At 36.6% G+C, this 20112-nt stretch overlaps 1 protein-coding gene across 1 annotated transcript; it reads left to right on the forward strand.

The window, feature by feature from the left end:
• The first annotated feature begins 8183 nt into the window (after nucleotides 1–8183).
• On the forward strand, nucleotides 8184–17116 carry LOC139694758 (uncharacterized). Its single transcript, XM_071593265.1, has 7 exons — nucleotides 8184–8290; nucleotides 8374–8613; nucleotides 8798–9816; nucleotides 10582–10846; nucleotides 13697–13929; nucleotides 15016–15234; nucleotides 15562–17116. The coding sequence occupies exons 2-7, from the start codon at nucleotides 8592–8594 to the stop codon at nucleotides 16192–16194; spliced, it is 2391 nt and encodes a 796-aa protein (XP_071449366.1). The 5' UTR covers nucleotides 8184–8290; nucleotides 8374–8591; the 3' UTR covers nucleotides 16195–17116.
• Nucleotides 17117–20112: the final 2996 nt, after the last annotated feature.

A 20112-nucleotide genomic window follows, 5' to 3' on the forward strand; every position in this document is an offset into this window, starting at 1 on the left:
GACGTTTCCTCTAACATTTTCAAGATGATCAATTCCTCTTTCCAGCTTTAAACAGCTCATCCCAGGATAATTGTTATAGATTTCAATTAATGAAAAAATGAAATTTTCAATTGTTGCATTGCATACATTTTATTTTGCTATGCACAGTCATACCCTTTTGATTTTGAGAACAGTATTGATTTAATAAATATATATTAATCTTTAATCAAAGTGTGTAAAGTTGCTGTGCATAATAATTAACACACGCATATTTTTCATTAACACCGTGCCATATTTCCTGGAATGAATAATATATATTTTTGGGTATGAAGTGTAGAGGCAGATCTGAAATTAGGGTGAGAAAGCTTGGAAGGTACCAGCAAGGACTGTGAAGAAGCAATAAGCGAGAAAAGGGGAAGTAGTGTATTAATAGTACGTTCATATTGTATTCCCTTAATCCAAAACTATAGTTGATGCAACATCCATCCTTTGGGTACAATCCAACTAGGTGGCTGACCTTTGGCATTGCAAGCAAGTCCATCGTCAATAAAGCTAATATTAGGCTGTCAGGACCTAATTGTCCCAAGGCCAAAAATATGAGCAGAAAAGTCTCATGGCTGCTGAGAAGGCTGCCAACTGTATGAGGCTGTAATGATGAAACTGCTTTTCAGGACAACTCATTTTAAAGATTCATTATCAGCTAGTTGGCATGGAATCATATTTACATGCATAGCACTCTGTTTACATAATTCAACCGCCGAGAGGAAAATATATGAGGTCCGTCCAGAAACGATCCAGCCATGCAATATTTTGAGAAAAATACTGTACCTACAACAATGAGGCCTTAATTCTCCCCTTCAAAGCACTCCCCTTGGGACCTCACACACTTATCCCAGCATCTATTCCACTTTTCAAAACAATCAGCAAAGTCCTTTTTCAGAATGGTCACCAGCTGCCTCGTCCCCGCACTCTCTCCTATCTCGTCAATGTCAAGAATATCGTGCTGCAGTTGCAAGGGACTTGCTCCAAGCCTTAAATGATGATCCAGGTTTTCTAAAGAGGGTAATGACTAGGGATGAGCCATGGCTATGACCCTGAAACAAAAGCCCAGTCTTCCCAACAGTTGTTTGACGAGATAAAGGAGAATGTGACGAGGCAGCTGATGACCATTCCGATCCAAAGGACCATGCCAATTGTTTTGGAAAGTGAAATAGATGCTAGGATAAGTGTGTGAGGACCCAAGGGGAATACTTCAAAGAGGGCGACTGAGGCCTCCTCATTTTTCTCGGGAGGCTATTTTTCTCAAAACTAGCATGGCTGGATCCTTTTTCCGGACAGTCCTCATATTATTAATTTCAAGATCTATTTACATGGCTGTAAATGTTGGTGGGGTTGCTGGGTCTGATCTACTCATGAAATGTATTAACTGATTGGCATTGAGCTGACAAATGAGAGAATTTTTTTTAAATGACAGCAAATCATTAGATTTTAGTAGATGCATGCCTTCATAGGTTAAATTCTATGAAATTGTTGGCACCACGGGCTTCAGATAAAATAAATTTTATTTACTATTTTCTTAACTTTCATTGGTCCTCACTTATTTTAAACTTTTTCATCTCCAATTTCTTTCACCTAGACTGAAATCATTAGTTCATTGGCACCTTTGGTTGCAATGTGAATCTTTTATTCTTGTCTCGAATAAATGAATCATTCCATTATGAATACAACTATCTGGGTTCACATAATGCATTAATGTCCGTGAATCTATACCAGGTTTTATGCACATTTTGTTGTGATTTACATAATATTTCACATTATGACTGATAGCCTTTTGAAGAGATTGTTTTCATTTGGTGAGGAGATTATAAGCATTTGATTGTTAAAGTGGTTTCTCATTCTAAGGACCTGGCTTGGTTGCCATAAGTGTTAGAATGGCATTTGACTTCCTAGCAGAGGTTCATAATAGGAAAAACAGGTTTATTTGGGCAGGTAACATGCTGGCAGCATCTTTGGAGAAATGTATTTAATCAGATTTTCATTATTTGAGTATTTATACTGGAGCAGGGATTGGTGAACCTGAGTCTTTGGTTAAGTATGATCTATGGTACTTTTAGTTTGTAAAGTCATTTCACATTAATAGGAGAACACATAGGCACTCCAAATACTATTCAATTTAATATTAGCTAGCTGCCAAAATAAATTATGCCCACACAATTTTTAATGCCTTGTGAAAATCCATAATTAATTAGAACAGTAGTGATCAATTAATTAGCTCAATCATCTGTTTAGCATGAATGGGAGATTTTTATTGCAAGGTGAGATTAACCATGTTTTTGAAAATTCTCAAAACTTAGCATGCAAGAAGTTTTCTCCTCACTTATGTTTTGTGTGAATGCGACCAAATGGATGCAGAGGGTTCAGTGATGGTGCCCTAGAGTTAGGTGCTGCCATGCATAGATGCCTATATGTTTAAGCTGTACAATTGCTTGTTAACGCGTGTAGGGTAGTCACAAAAGCTCTTCCTAGTGCAAGGAATAATCAGTTATGGCTGGATAGGTCAGCAAATTGCACTCATAAGCCAGCCTATTGCATAGATCATGGACCAATGTTATCACCTTGTGACAACATGAATACATTCAAAAATATCACTGGGCTGAATCAAGCTTTTCACCAAGGAATTACATATTTTTTTGAACAAATTATTATTTATCAATGTCTTCTTTGTGGGATTTGTACCTAAATTTATTTAGCTTTAAATATAAGCTCATATCAATAAAATCCTGCCTCCTCATTTCTTGAAAATCCTTCTTTGGTGCCATATTAAATGGTTTGTCAGGTTAGATCAGGATTATGGGATGTAGGTTGGGCACCCCTGGCACCAGTCATCATGCTGCAATGCTAATCACTAGTTATTCTGAAAATAAATTATAAATTCTGGTTGAAATGGCAGACTTGGCATCAGTAGATCAAACTTAAAATACATATTTGTGATTATTTGCAGCGATTGCTTTGTAAAGCACCCCATCCCAATTAAAAAAGGTAAAGTATTTTCTCTAATCTTGCCAGATAAAAATGACTAATTTCTCATAAGGTAAAATCGTTGCTCCAGTATCACCAGGCTTTGATCTTAGTTTCCTTGTCATAGGAGTCACTGAATTTGATTTCAAATGTCATTTATATTCTAAACTCATTTACAACTCATGCATATTAAATGCTAAGAAATTAACTGACAGACTTAGATAGTAACAACAAATTTCACAAACTGATTTGATCTTTTGTGTGTTATGACAATAACCAGTATCCTATTGTATTACCTGCTGTTTACATTAAACACATATTCCTGTAATTGACCAAATTAAAAATGTGAAACCTCAGGCAGAATTTCTCTAGCACCCAATTTTGTTTTAGCAATATAAAAATGTGTTATCGTGCCTTGAACTGATATGCTAATGCAATACTGCAGTAATCTTAAAAAGATATATTTTCACCTTAAATCAAAGATAACATTTTGGCTAGTTATAATTTATCAAAACCAGTTGGTACTATCAAGAACTAATGGTGATTATTGGATGAGTGAAAACATTCCAGTATAAAAAGAATAATTGGCATAGCGGGTGCTTGCAAGGTGCTACAGCACTGGGTATACCAATGAGTTTTATTAAATCTCATTGCTTCCTATTTTTCAAACCCCTCAATGACTTCAGGGAGTATTATGTACTTAGTTTGTTGATTGTAAAAGAAGTACTTCCAGCATACATCATAATGTATTAATAAAATGTGTAGTTCTTTTATGTGCCAATTATGTATGTAAATATGCTGAAGCTTTACATGTATAGTTCTTCTACTATTTCTATGGCCAAAATCAGAAATAACTTGTATATAATAGAAATTAAGGGTTACTGTTTGCTGAATATGTGAGGATTCTGTGAACTTTCTTGACAGGTGATTTTGGATTTGAAACTGAGAATGTGTGAAATGTTCAGTCATCCAAAGGTTCAACTTCTGTCCGAGAAAAAAAAAGGCAGTCTCATTTCATATTATTTTTTATCTAGAGTTGGCAGGAATAGTTGACTGAATTGTGATGTTATTACTAGTGTTTCTAGCATAATGTGGTTAGATACCATACAGAAAATTGTTTTCTTTTCAACTTTGCTTGCTGAAGGAATGGAGAAAATTAGTATAAAATGGTGCTTATAAAAGGGAAGTTTCAAGAAATTTGTAAAATAGTCATGCTTACTCTTGTGTGTGCCATCTGAAAACATGAGATTAAAAGTTATATGTTTTAGTTCAGGTGTCACCATTGCTGTGTTAACTTGATTATTCCGATATTTCAAGTGTATATGTTTCCAACATTACCAAAGTAGTGAGAAAATGAATTCTAGAGAAATTTAGGCACCAACAAAGTATTCATTTCAAACAATATGGTGTCATGATCGGGCCAGCACAGTGTATCATATTTTTGTGCCAGAATTTTAATTGTCATTATTAAGATGTTATTGCCATTTATAATATTGAAATAAATGTTTCCTTTATCCATATACCTCTGGTTTAATATTTTGATGCACCTTATAATGGAAAAATTCACCAGGGTGTTGAGGTAAAATATTTGCATATCAGGCTTGGGATTAGCTGGTGATTCATTTAGCAGAGAACTGATAAAAACTGCTCACAAAATATGTATAATTGACATTACCTTAGTGGTACACAATGTTTTGGAAAGCTTAACATGGCTGAAATCAATAGAATATGAACAAAATAGAAATAAAAGGACTAATTAGTGACATTCACCTCTGTAAACTTAACATTTCTCTACCCTAAGGGATCTTTGAGTTTGTTAACCGGGGAGATCTGTTTGGATATAATGGTGGCATTGAAGGAAGTGCCTGTACAGAGGTGAGAAAGGAAGTACGGCATGTGAATAATGGGAGTTAGGTCATAAATTTTATTCTCCAGATATATGGTAAAAAGGACTTGGTCATATCCAATGAAGAAATGATTTTACGCACAAATTGTGCAATGTATAAGTACATAAGCAGAGCAAAATGCATGTGTAGTTAAACCTTCCTACAATCCCACCTTAAGAAGGCAATTATTTCCAGAATAAAACATATTTCACATACAAGCAGGGTAAATTTTATTTGTTTCTCCTGACAAAACACAGCCGACATCATACTCTACAACTAGTCCTTCATCTTTGTTTACTTCCTTCCTCCCTTCATTCCATCCAATTCCTTCCCTTTCTTCCTTTGCCTAACATTCTCCCCTCTAATACAGTCATCAACATCCCACTACTGACCAATATGCTCTTCATCCACTTTTCCTGCCTCCATAGGATTTCTCCCAAAAACCCCTCTCTTAGCCCACCATACTAAGTACTTCCTCATTTTTTTCTTTTAGGTCCATTGCACCTTCTCAATTCTTCTTCAGACCCACATTTTAAAAGCCTCTGATCTACATCTATCCTCCTACTTCAATGACCATGTTTCCACGCCTTGCATAGCTACGCTCCATATCAAAGTTTTTATGAGTCTTTTCTTAACAACATTACTCAATGTCCTTGTCATAAACTCCCTTCTTCTCGTGAAGGCTTCTTTGCCTAGAACAATTCTTCTCCTTATGTCCACACTACTTTGACCATTTTGGTCCAAAACACCTCTGAGATACGTTAACTGTTCCACATGCTCCAGTTTTTGCCCTCCTATTTTAACGTTTAGCTTAGCTTTTTCTTTCTTGAAAATGGCATAACCTTTGTTTTATTAATATTGATTCTCATCCCATATATATGGCACTGAATTTCCAATTCACTCAGCAATGCTTGCAACCCCTACGCTGACTGACAAACTAAAGCTTGGTCATCAGCGAACATAACTGATTTTACGAATTCCCCACCGACTTTCATTCCTACCTCCAGTTCTTCCCATTCCTCTTTAATCATTTTCTCCACATATACATTGAATAGCAACTGTGATAATGGGCAACACTCTCTTACACCTCTTCCTAGCACTGCTCATCCTGACTCCCCATTCCCCAATCGCACCTGAGCCGTCTGAGACATGTACTGGTTGGGGATTAGCCTCCTATCCCTCCAATCCATTAGATTAACTTCTATCCTTCAATATACTAAATGACTGCCAACTTAACTTTAAAACTGGCAGGTCAACAACTACAGATATTTCCCAGTACATAAATTGATCACATATTCAGGGTTTAAACCACAAGCTCAATGCCATGGATATTTTGTTTGGCCATTAAATGCTTTTAATAGCATTGATCTACTCTACTTAGAAGTAAGCTTGATTGCCTGGAAATTTCTGTTGGTCCACTCAATTGGTCGTAGTAGTTATTAGGGAAAGCGACCTGCAGTATAGGTGATTTGTGCCAGAAGGGATAGGCGCGGGGGATAGGGATAGGTCCCTAACTCAAAACCAGTAAGTACACCACGCAATATACGCACTGTACCTACTTGTTCACACTATTAAAATTACCCTTTTGTTTTGGACTTTTCCGCCCATGAAGGTATGTGAACCTTAGTTTTTAGGAAGGACCATAGATGGAAATTGAAAGAGTGTGCATATTGTAATAGGGGGGGACAATGGATAATATATCATCTGAATCCTCCATTGGGAATTTGTAAAGCAGTTTAAATTGTTAAATGTTTTAGCTCCCATTGAAACTTTTTCTACTTTAACTTTTTGTGTAGAATAATCATAACAATTAATAACCATTAGGTACTCAAATTATGGACCTCACCAAGGAGCAGGACAAAGGAATATATTAGGCATCAAAAGATAAGATCAGCAGCAGTATAAAAAGAATATCAATTGAGTACAATGTACTTACTAACTGCTACCCATGAGTGTACAACCATTTTGAATTTGGCAAAACTCACAAGTCTTACTGATACCGGAAGGTGATTAACTAATTTGATATTGTGATAGAAATGGATTTTTAAATCTAAATTAGTAGAGAGACAATTAATTATGCCTTATGTTGTAGTCTTGCAAGTCACACCTTTTAGGTAATAAATGGAGATTCTTTTAACATAGGAGTGGTCCGTAAACACATCACATAAGATGTCAAAACAATAGCTCTAATAACAGAGATATGCAACAGTCTTCATGAAGTGAAGCAATGATGAACATGTAAAATGTATTTCTGATGACCACAATACAAGATAAAAGAAACTGGGGATTTAGTTTTCACTCTGTTCCCAAATCTTAAATTCCCTTTGAGAAAGCTTCACAAATAAAAACGCAATATTTAACGGAAAGCTACATTCAATCAGATAGTCCAGTTAGGACAAAGGGATTTCTACCTCTGCATCACATTATGACGACATACCCACTCAAGCCACCTCAAGTAGGGGTTGGGATACCAATGAAAAAGGTCTGTCATCGCCAGGTTTCAAACCCGTGCCCTTGTTGAGTTGAAGGCCAGCACGGAAGCTATCGCACCATCCTGACCCCCCCCCCGTGCGTAAAGAAAGGTTAGTTAGTAAGGGTAAGAACCATGTGGCATGATGGCTCTTAAGAAAATGTCAGAATTGATATAAAATAAAAATATTAATACTAAAATACAAACAAATTTTATAAAACGCGGCCAGAAGGTATCTTTGGAAGATATAATTCCAATTTTTCAGCAATATTTTTTTTCGTAACTTCATTATCACGCAAAGATCACTCTCTTTTACAAGAGAGACACTCTCTTGTACAAGACATTACTCTACCAATTATGTCTTACACCAGTAAACATCGTATCAACAGGATGTAATTTTTGCAAGGAAAGTACCAATTAATTAGCACTTACTCCGGCCATATATTGAAGAGCCGGCAAATTTTAGTAACTATTGATAACAACATTGACTTTGATGTGCGTTATAATAGCGCCCAATCACTTGATTAGGAAGAAAAACTACAAGGATAGTTCAATAACAATTAATCTTTTTTCGCGGAGTGCCCATTGACGCATTCGAGAAAAATGAAGAAAATAGTGTAACAGCGATAATTAAGTTGCAGGAATCTGTCACGATTATTCATATTTTCTTCTACCGTAGCACATACTTCTGCCAATTCACCACCCAATATTTTGTTCAATACTTTAAATTCACCGCTATTTTCATGCGCAAACTGGGGCTCTTATCGTACAAACATGGACAGCTTTGAAATTTGTCCGCACTATCTAGGAGCGCTCAACTAAAAAGAAGAAAGTCGTGAATTCATTGTTTTGGTTTATGGTCAGCATGAAAATAAAGATTATGGAACAAGTGGAAAATATTCATGCCTTGCCTTATCAAAGGGATGTAAATATTTAGGTTAGTTAGCTGAACGGTGCAATTTTCGTTTTCATTTGTTAGTGTTGGTGGTACTTATTTGTTTTTGTTTAAATTGTTTCCAGATGCTTTGGTAGAGGAGAAAAAAACAAAAAAAATGTTTAACTTGAGTGAAGGTCAATAATAGAACAAAAGTGTAAGAAACTCTCGTGTGGCTAAACAGAAAAAAAACTCAAACTCGCTTTGAAAGATGTTGAAGCTGACCTTCATTATATTTGGAATGCTTATAATGTACGTTTAACAGCTGTTAACTGTTACGTAAAACCATATAAATTCTACAGCCATGTGGAAATGCTTTAACAGAGGTGAGTGGTGTTTGACTTAAAATTCTGAATTGTTTACTCTTTGAATCGGCACCGTTCCGTTTAACTAAGTTATATTTTATGCCTTTGGGTTTGTCGATGAAACTTTTTCTTCTCTAAGATGTGTATCTCAGGAGAAATGTGAATAGCTGCGTTTTTCTGATTCAAATCCAAAATTTTTTGATAGGTGTTTGGGAAACCATCGATCGTAGTGTTAACTTGTTTAAAGCTGATACCTCAAATGGAACATGCCTGATATCTTCGCTGGCCAAGGATCTAGACGGCCTAAATGACGAGTCAACAAGAAGTAAGCCAAAAGAATGCTTTGAAGATAAATCTGCAAAATCCCATATTTCGGAGGAGCGTAGCGTACCTTGTGAACGCAAGAAACGAAGACCTGTAAACGGAACTGTGAAAATACAATGTGACCACTCAAGCGCCTCAAAAGTTTTCTCACGCGATCTTCGTCATGCAAGACCCCTCGAAACAACGCAGATTTTTGATAAAACACCGGCATATTCGATCAATGATGACGTTAATGCAAACCACCTTAAGGATTGCCACCCACCCCCTGGCATTATTTACTCTTGTACAGGTCGTACCATTAATGGGAAATGTGAGATTGAATGTTCATGTGATGCCAGATCCTTCCCAGATTCGGATTATATATCAGAATCACAAGTACCAGACGAAGGTAGGGTTTGGTCTTTCGGTAAATCCAGGGAATCAAATATCAAATGGAAACTACAATTGCAGTCACAAAGCAAAAGTAGGGAAACTGTGGGTTTCCCAGAAGAAAGGAGGGGATTTTATTTATCATTTTCAAAACAAAATGAACCCAGTTTGACCAAGAGTAAATTTTGCTCGTCAGTAAAGAGAATTATATCATTGCGTGACGACCAAAGTGTGAAGGAAAAAAGTGTAGCCTTGCCACAGAAAAATAATCAGCCATATGATTTAATTCATTTAACTCCTCATGGAAAGTCGAATTGTATGCTGAAGCTTCCTTTCCATTGTAATTGGTTTGGAGGATTTACTGGGCTGAAAAATGTTTCTACATATTGGTTGATAAAACCAAATTGTGAGTTTGGAGGGGGTGATAGCGGAGGAACTGATAGGGAGAAAAGTGGTGAAAGTGAAGAAACAAAGGAAGATGCTTGGAGGGAATGTCAGATGCATCAGTCCCTTTTGGAGGCAATAAGATGGGTAAGTTTCCTTTCTTTCTTCCTCCTGAATTTCATATCATCTTTCGTATGTTACCTGTTATCCATCGATTGCAATCGAAGTTGCAATTATACAATAAATTTATTTTTTTAATCAGAAAAGAAGAAAATTTAGTTCTTTATTTGACTCATTCTCCATAGCTTATGAAATATTGAGGTTGACAATAGCGAATTCTGTCTGCTCTTGAGTGATTAAATGGCCGAATCATTCCAGATATTGTTGCTTCTTCTCACTCATTTTCATGTTGATTATGCCTTGTACATCATTTATTGCTATCAAGAAGTAATTTCTGAAGTTGAAAAATATTGAAATAGCAATGTTGTTGGTTAAAAAATCAACTCCTTAATTTGTTTGGCTTGAATTCTAGTCTTCCTCCATATTGCCTCATGAAATCAAATTTATTTAACTGTTAACAAAAGAAAACTTCAAACAAAAGAAAATGTATGACTTGGTATGAGCAGAGTACCAGAAGCCGTGCCTGCCTAACGAAGCAACTGGAATTGCCATAATCAATTGCAATAATTAGTTATCTTAATTTCTGAACTTTATAAATACCACCTTTCATGGCAATTCATTGCAGAATTGATGCACTTGGAAAGCACACATTGATCATCATGTCACTAGTCTTCATTCTTTTTTAACACTTTGAAAACTGTTTGCCAATAAATATTTTAAAATGCAAGCATTAAAGTGACATTTTTCATGAAACTGATATAACGAACTCAATGTTTGAAATGTTTCCTGCAGTCATCAGCAGTATTGCTCGGCTGGTTTTTGGGGCAAGTTAGATTTTGGCACACACATGGAGGAGAGCAAAGAGATAGAGCTTTGCAAAACCGAAGTAAATGTTGTATACCTGATTCTTTGGCTAAGTTGCTTGTGACATGGCAAAGTGACACAACGTTGCCACTGAAAGTACTGCCAAGTAAGAGCAATGGACTTCCCAAGAGCCACAAGGAGAAGGAAGTTAGTGAAGTGCAGGGAGGTGAAATGCCTTTAATAGACGAAGCATGTAAGTGTCAAATAATCATGTTATATTAGAATTCATCTATGTAAAAAAAATACTATAATGCACATGGAGTGTATTAATTGCTTTTGAATATTCTTATTTTATTAATATAAGTTCTAAGCGCAGAGAAAATTGTATGTTATAAAATTTATGAATGTTGGAATAGATTTTTAATTTATTATTATTAAGTAATCGACCAGTTAAGGTAAGTTTTGGATGGGCGCAGCTATTAAATAAATATTTTGTTTTCCCCAACATCCCACTCTACAGTAAGTCCCTCTTCATCTCTGTGTATTCTTCCTTCTTCCCGTCCAACCTTCATCCGTATCTTATTCCTACCCTTTCCTCGTTAGCCTAACACTCTCCCTTCTATTACCGTCTTCAACATCCCACTGCCGATTAATACGCTCTTAATCCATTTTTCCTACCTCCTTATGATTTCTCCCAAACAACCCCTCTCTTCGCCCATCATAACAAGTACTTCCTCATTCATTTTCCTTTCGGTCCATTTCACTTTCTCCATTCTTCTCCACACCCACATTTCAAAAGCCTCTGATCTACGCCTCTATCCTCCTGCCTCAATGACCACGTTTCCGCACCGTTTATAGCTACGCTCCATATCAAAGTTTTTACGAGTCTTTTCTTAATATCCTTACTCAAAGTCCCTGTCATCAACTCCCTTCTTTTTGTGCACGCCTCTTTGTCTAGTGCAATTCTTCTCCTTACATCCCTACTACTTTGACCGTGTTGGTCCAAAACACTTCCGAGATACATAAACTGTGCTACCTGCTGCTTTTTTCGCCCTCTTATTTTAATGTTTAGCTTAGCCTTTTTCTTTCTGGAAAATGGTATAACCTTTGTTTTATTAATATTGATTCTCATCCCATACCTGTCGCACTGAATTTCCGATTCAATCAGCAATGCTTGCAACCCCTTGGCTGACTGACAAACTAAAGCTTCGTCATCAGCAAACCTAACTGATGTTACGAATTCCCCGCCCACTTTCATTCCTACCTCTAGTTCTTCCCATGCTTCTTTAATCATTTTCTCCACACATACATTGAATAGCAACTGTGATAATGGGCAACCCTCTCTTACACCTCTTCCTAGCACTGCTCATCCGGACTCCCCATTCCCCACTCGTACCTGAGCAGTCTGAGACATGTACAGGTTGCGGATGTGTGGCAAACGTAACTATTTTACGAATTCCCCGCCAACTTTCATTCCTACCTCCAGTTCTTCCCATGCCTCATTAATCATTTCCTCTGCATACAGGTTGATCAGCAACGGTGACAATGGGCAACCCTGCCTTACTTCTCTCCCTAACATTGCCCATTCCGACTCCCTGTTCCCCACTCACAGCTGAGCAGTCTGAGACATGTACAGGTTGCGGATTAGCCTCCTGTCCCTCCAATCTATTCCAATTTTCTGGAATATACTCAAAAGTTTTTCCCAATTCACGCTATCAAATGCTTTTTCAAAATCTACGAAACAGGCAAATACTTCCTGATTGTATTCTATATTCCTCTCTATTAGTGATCTCATTACTGCAATGGCATCACACATACCTCTCCTTCCTAAAACCAAACTGATCATCCCCTAAGTTATCATTTGCTAACCTCCCTTTTGTTAATGATCCTGAGAACAACTTAAGCTGTGTGGGAAATCTAGCTTATTCTTCTGTAATCCTCACATGATGCAGCCTTAACCTTTTCAGAATAGGAACCAACTCTGGTCTCACAGTCTTCCGGCCAGATTCCATCCTCATACATACTACGAATCAGTCCATATTGAGTCTTCCTCCTGCATTTTCCTAAACCTTTTAGTGTCTTCGTGTTACCGGTCTATGTCTAAGCTTATTGGCATAAGTTCTTTGCCATACAGTTGTTATGTATATTCCTTCCATCTCTCTTGGACCTTTTCTATGTCAACTATTATCTTACCTGACTTACTCTAACTGTCAGCACAGATCTTCTATTCATACTTCCTGATAGTGATTTAATCTTGCTGTTCAGCGCACCAATTTCACCCTTACTTGGAAAATTTCCATATCCATGCAGTGCATCTTCCACAATACTTCTTTTTCTTTCTTTGTTGCCTGCCACACTTTATATTTAACTCTTTGTACTTCCTTCTGCTTACTCCTACTGTGTCTGCATTCTCCATTTCCATCCCCCATCTATCTTACTATTATCTCATCCATGATCCATGCCTCCTTGTCCTTTTCCCATTAACAGTTCCTAGCCTTTCTCATGGCTTTCAATAACCCTTTTTTGATATAATTCCATTTTTCCTTGATAGTACTCCACTCTTTTCCCTCATTAATAATTTTCTCTACCACCTGCTGATACTCTTTCCTTGTCAATCCATTTAATGCTTCTACATTCCATTTCCTAACCCGCCCCTGCCTTATCTTTTTGAAATGGATGCTACATTTCATAACAAATAAATTGTGGTCAGAGTCCGCATCCGCTCCCGGGAAGCTGTGCAAATTTATCACACTGTTCCTAAACCTGTGCCTAACCAGAATATAATCTATTTCATACCTTTCTGAGTCATCTGGCATTTTCCTTGTATACCTATGCCTTTTGTGGTGTCTAAACTGAGTATTGGTGATGACTAACCCCTCTCTCCTACAGAACTCAATTGCTTTCTCCTTGCGGTCATTCCTCGTGCCAAAACCTTGGTCCCCATCCTCATCACCATCTCTTCTTTTGCCTATCAATGAATTCCTATCCCCCATCACTATCAAATGTTTCCCTGTAACACACCAAGTAACACACGCAATTATGTCCTTTAACTGGTCGTATATCCTATCGATTTTTGATGTAAAATAAATCATTTTATTTTTAGGTAGTGAATTCTTTCCTCATCCTTTGCTATTATTGCAAAGTGAAGAAAATAATCTGTATAATAGACATTCATTGAGCAATGATTTGGTCCTGGAAAAGGCTGAGAGTATCAACTGTCACGAAAGCCATTCAAAGCAACAGCCCAGTGAAACTCATAAAAATGATGTTATTCCGATGCAATGGCATGTCAACTCAGCTGAGAACGTAGCATATGGACCCATCACCTTTGAAGAAGTAAGCTAATATTTTTTTAGATTCCCATGTCTTGTGGGCCTTTTTTCACATTTTAATATTTGCCACAGTTAAATATTTATCATTTTAAATATGGTGAAGGTACGCAAAATATGTAAATGTGCAAGTTAGTCCTTACTTTATCTGTCCGAAGAGTTATTCATTCATTATTGGCAAAAATTTCAGCGTGATCACATGTATATGTCAGGAAATATATACATAAACAAGATCTTATATTATTTAAATAAACTTCTTAAAAACCTCAGAAAAGTAAAAATATTCTGAATGAAAGAATTTCCGGACTGAAAATGAAGGAAATATATTGATGCCAGTATATTTCAAGAAGGGGTGTGAACCAATAAGGAGGTTTTCATCTAGGTAAGACGGCATTAATATCTGTTTTTTGTGATAAGGTCAATGGCGCTGTAAAAGCAGGGCACCCCTCAGGGGTTTACTGTAGATCACTATCGTCTCAGCTCGCACCCAACATATTGCCTTTGAATGTAGTATTCAGTGGCCCCCTACCCTAATGTCTGCATTTCACACAGCGTATAGTGCTTAGTACTGGGTGAACTTTACCATTACCTACCAAACTGACCTTCCGGTTAATTAATGTGTTTATGGTTTTTATCACATATCTGTAATTCTGCAGCAAAGGATAATTGTACACATTTCTTTCATGTCTGCATGTCCAGCTAACTTATTAAAGAACAATCCATTTGTAAAAATGTTGCCAACATTAAACTTAATTTTGTACATTGGCTTGTTTCATTCTTCCATTGTTTATATACTCATGCTTTCTCATCTCCTTACAAATTCTTGTGCAATTTAATGCAGGGAAAAAAAAGGATGGCAGGATCTGCATTGTTTATCTCAAAGTTAAATTAGTAATAAAAGTTTCACTATTTTGACTCGTGGCTAGGATGCAGCTGCTTTGATTTTTTTCAATTATTTCCTCATACTCCACGGATGTCTTCACAATGAACCATTGAAAAAACCAATGATTAATTATATAATTTTAATGTGTTTTTATAATATGTGCTATATAATTTAAATATAATGTATTATCTTAAAATATAATTATTTCAGGCTGTAAAGGAGGCAGGGAAAGAACTTGAGGAAGCGCAAGCAGAGGTTCTTCTAACACTCGCTTTGAAAAAGCTAAATGAAGATTGTAGTGATGCCCAAAATGAGCTTCCTGCTGATCTATTCCAGTCAGCGGCCTCCCTTGGGAGCTCAGTGGCTGCTTTCAATCTTGGAATCTGCTATGAGAAGGGCGTGGGGGGCGTGGATAAAAACCTTACTCAGGTAGGGTGCTTTCTTCTCTCTCTTCAGGTCTAATCATTAAGTTGGTAATCATTTAAATTCAAAAATTTCAACTTGTAATCCTAATTGAGCCATTAATTTATTGTGTCAGATGGCTTTAAAATAAAAAAAAACTATCAGAGCTAGATAAATAACTGGTGCATGATTACTGAAATGGATGCTGGATGAAACTTGCCGAGTTTCATGCAACTCTGACATGATGGCTTGATCGAAATGACATGGAATGGCTAATGTTGTAGAAAGTAACACCTTTTCCTACCAACTGGAAGATGACTGGAGTTATTCAGTAATGCTTTTATTTCTTTTTAGGCTTATCACTGGTACAAGCAAGCATCAGAACAAGGGCATCCTGCTGCAACTTATAATTTGGCTGTTTTTCACGCAAATGGTTTAGGTGGATTGCATCCCAATACTTTTCAAGCCAATCAGTTGCTTTTGAAGGCTTCTTCTTTAGGTTTAGAAGAAGCTACTAAGGCATTAGGTTTTCTTTCTTCTTTAAACTCAGTGGAAAAACAGTGTTACAATGAAGAACCATCATCTTTAGAGAACAATGCTTACTTGTGTAAGGCAGTTGGATGTGAGAATTTTGGAAGTAGTAATTCACTGGCAACACGTGCCCTGCCCAAGGCAGTTTCTTCCAAGAGAGTCAAGAAGAGGCAAGGTGCAGTAGGGATGTATAGTGAATCATGCCATGGAAATAATGTTGATCAATCTTTGTCATTTGTGAATGTTGGAGCAGTATCCAAGACTTCAGAATATTTTAAGGAAACACCAAACTTGTCATCTCTGAAGATTGGCGACCTACTTCTGCCACGTGGCATAAATTTAAATAAATCTGCTGATACTGCTCGACCATTATTGGAAGAAATTATGTTTGATGATCATCCCTGTATGAAGAGCACACATGCAGATAATAGCTCAGTTCAACTTCTTGCTCATTGATGCCTTAGGTAAAGTTTTTCTATGGTATTTTGTTTGTTGTGTGTTATAATTTTGGTGAAAAGTCATAAATATTTCATGGTTTTTCTTTCAATGGTCAAAAATTGTAAGCCATAGAAGTTAGCCTTTGTATATATGTGATGTATGAGGCAACATTGCTATCAACAGAGTTCCTGAAATCTACTGCATTATGGTATGTAGGAGAGTCAGTCCTATAAGGATAACTTGAGAAAGATCTCTGATTGAACAATATACTTCAATCAAATGTAGGAATAACATGAAATAACCAACACTTAAAGTGACTTGTAGAGGCTGTGATTCTGTGCTAACGTCAGTTGGAGGTCTTGATTGGATTCTCAATCAGCTGAATGTTCTTTTGTGTGAAACAGTCATACCAGTAGTGACACTTGTATTCTTCTAACTTCCAAAAATCTTTTTTTTATGTTCAATTTTCTCAGTGGTATTATTTGACAGATAAATACGTACAAATATCTTGCTGCAGAAATCAGGCAGGTCCTTATTTTGCAGCTATTAATTCATTGTACTATTCTGTCGTTTTTAGAGAAACTATTTGAGTTAGTTGAATTGAACACAGATATTACAATGAATATTTTACCTTAATCCTCTATCATAAAGGACCTACTTTTGTTTAATAGTTTGACCAAAACTTGTTTTTATGTATTGCATTGTTATGAAATGCAAAATTTTCTATTTGTTTCAGAAATATTTCAGATTTGCAATTTGTAAATTTCTCCTGTATGATTAACCATGTAGGTCAGGAGATGCTGCTTACAGCATCCAATGAGGATGAGTTACCTCAGAAATGTGTATTTTGCATTGTAATTAGCATTTAGTAAATCAACCCATATTTTCATTGTAAGATTTCATGAAGAAGTATTAAATAAATGATTCCTTATAATTATAAGGGACAACCTATTTCTAAACTTAATGTTTATGTTCTTGAAAATTTTCCTGTTAGATTCTCTTTTGAAAGAAGAAAGAATAATAGCAATTTTTTTACTTTTTGGGTAGTTGGGCAAATATGTTTGTTAAACCACGTATGACATGCTATATTCTTCCCAGACTATTGCTATAAAACGTGAAGTACTTACTTTTAGGCTTCATGATGCCTGTCACCTTCAAAGTATTCACGTTGTGCCTGGATGCAATGGGTCAACTTTTTTTTCCACTTTTATAATGTTTTTAAAGGTCACTGTCATCATTGCTCGCAGTGCCACCTGTGTTTCATGTTGTACCCCATTTACTGTCTTTAAGTAGTGACCCTTAAGCATCATATGGAGGAATATCCCAAAGCCACGCAGGGTGCCAAATGAGGTGGGGAATGAAGTTCTTTGCCCAAAACAGCTGCATACAGAATGACTTCTCAGCTGATGTATTGTATTGTTGCAAGAGATGATAGATATTTTTTCATGAGTTTTATGATAGAAGTGCTCTGGGTGTTTTCTTTGAATATCCTTTCTAAGGTACCTCAAAACATTTCAATGGAGAGCTGAATTCACCATCTATCCATGCAGGTGAAATTCCTGAATCGGCAATGCCCTTTGTTTTGTTGAAAAGTAATGAGCATGCTCTTCACCATGTTTTTAACTTCGGGGTTTCTTTGGTCTCGGTGAATTAGGATTCTCCCTCTGCAATGATTGTTTATTTTCCGGATCATAACTGCAGCTTTCATCACTGGATGAAAAGGTTTCATCTTGGGAAGCAAGTTCTTGCAGTTCAATCAGTGTGTTTCAGCTTTAGGTCAAATATCAGCAGGTGCTAATCAAATTTTACCGTGATGCATGATTAATTCTTCCATTAAAATTGACTGACATGACTCTTACCCAATAGAATGTTCATCAGAAATGCTTGCAATTGCTAAATGATAATCTTCTCAAATGATTCGTTGCACGTTGGTAGGACTCCTTTGACATCACTTTGGCATGGTTGCCTTCAAAGGTTATCTGGACCGCTAATCTTTCGCCAGGCTTGAATAATGAAAACTACAAACAATTTGCATACAGCTCAAAGCCTGGTCCCAAATGCATTCCAAATCATTTCATTAGTTTCGGTCACACTTTTTCCAAGTTCAAAGCAAAATTTCCCTCCCACACGCTGCTCTTCTTTTGTATCCATTGGCAAATTTGCTGATAGATAGAGAGAATTCAAATTAACTCAAACTTATTAAGCATGCATACAGAAGAACAAACTGAAACTAGAAAGCGAGTTGAAAATGATTGAGAATTGTTTTCAGCAATGTACCTACTGCAATCTATCAAGAAAGTTGATAGTATTGAAATGAAATTTTAAATTCTACACTCTTTGTTTAAAATAAAAACCCAGGTTTCACCGTTGAACATTATTATCAGGTGGTCCTCGTAGACACCAACTTTGTATATATACCTTCTGAGTGGGCAAGGGGATGGTGAAGGGGTAAAAAGGTTAAAATGAAGATGGTATAGAGAGAGAATTACATCTTTCGATGTCAACCGTTGGTTTGGAAGAGTGGTAGGGGGACAGACCAACCCCCTCTTCCCCACTCAGAAGGTATGTATACCAAGTTGGCTTCTTTGAGGACCACCTGATGATGACGTTCAACATCGAAACATGGGCTGTGTTTTTAAATAGTGTGGAATTATAAAGTCAATAGTTTCATTTCAACATGTTAAGTAAATTCCTTAAAGTTATGATGGAGACAACAAATTTTATGAGTTGATAGTATTTTGTGTTCTGTAGGTATGGTATTAGATATAGTAAACCACTAATACTATGATAGTATCAGTGGCTTTAAGAAACTTTTTGATTGCACCAAGTAGATTACACTGAAAATATTTACATTAGTTAACAGCACAATGTTAAAGCAATTATGAATTGACTCTCAATCGTGTATTGTTTTTATATAATGGTATACCACCCAGCCTCCATGGGGGCAGGGTAAAATCTTCACCTGACAACCCAGGGGTTGTATGTTAGATTCCGGCCTTGGTGGATCCCCACTTCACAAGCTGCACATCATGAGGGACATGGAAGTGGGGAAGACATGCTTGAAGCAAACCATGGAGAGTTTCATACGTATCTTCAAAAAATGTTCATAGTTTAGGCTCTACATTTGCAAAATGTTGGACCTGATTTCTTGTTTTGCTATACGAGGGTGGTCCCATAAGTACCCGGCCTGACCTAGAGATGGCGGTAGTTGTTTGAAAAATATCACTATTAGAAAGTATGTAATCAATGTAGCATATGTTTCAAGTTTGAGGACTACATTGTTTAGCATTTGTTTGTCAGCCATCAAAAGTGAATGTTTTCAGTGAATTGTTGAACATTAGAAAATTGGTCATCATTACGTGATACAATACTTTTATTTGAAAGGCTTCAACCCAACCAATAATAAAAGCTGAACTGGATTGGAGTGGTACATCGCATATTAACTGAAAATTTGGACATGAGAAAGCTGTATGCAAGATGGGTGCTGCGTTTGCTCATAATCAAGCAAAACCAGTGTCGTAAAGATGTTTCAATTGAGTGATTTACAAAGTTTCACAGCAACAAAGCAGAATGAATTTTTGCGCTGTTTCATAACCATGAATGAAACATAGGTCCATTACTTCATATCCGAGACAAAAGAACAATCAAAACAATGGCTTTAAAAGAGAGAACCAGTTCAAAAGAAGGCAAAGACCGCCATCTGAAGGCAAGGTCATGGTGTCGGTTTTTTGGAATGCGCATGGGATAATTTTCATTGGCTATCTTGAAAAAGGGAAAACTATTATGCAAACTTATTGCACTGTTTGAGCGAAGAAATCAAGCAAAATTGGCCGAATTTGGCTAAGAAGAAAGTGCTGTTTCACCAAGACAATGCACCAGCTCACAAATCCATTATTGCAATAGCCAAAATCCATGAATTAATGAAAGTTTAAATTG

This window comes from Hetaerina americana, unplaced genomic scaffold (assembly GCF_022747635.1).
Source record: "Hetaerina americana unplaced genomic scaffold, ioHetAmer1.1.p SCAF_54, whole genome shotgun sequence".
Classification (NCBI taxonomy): domain Eukaryota; kingdom Metazoa; phylum Arthropoda; class Insecta; order Odonata; family Calopterygidae; genus Hetaerina; species Hetaerina americana.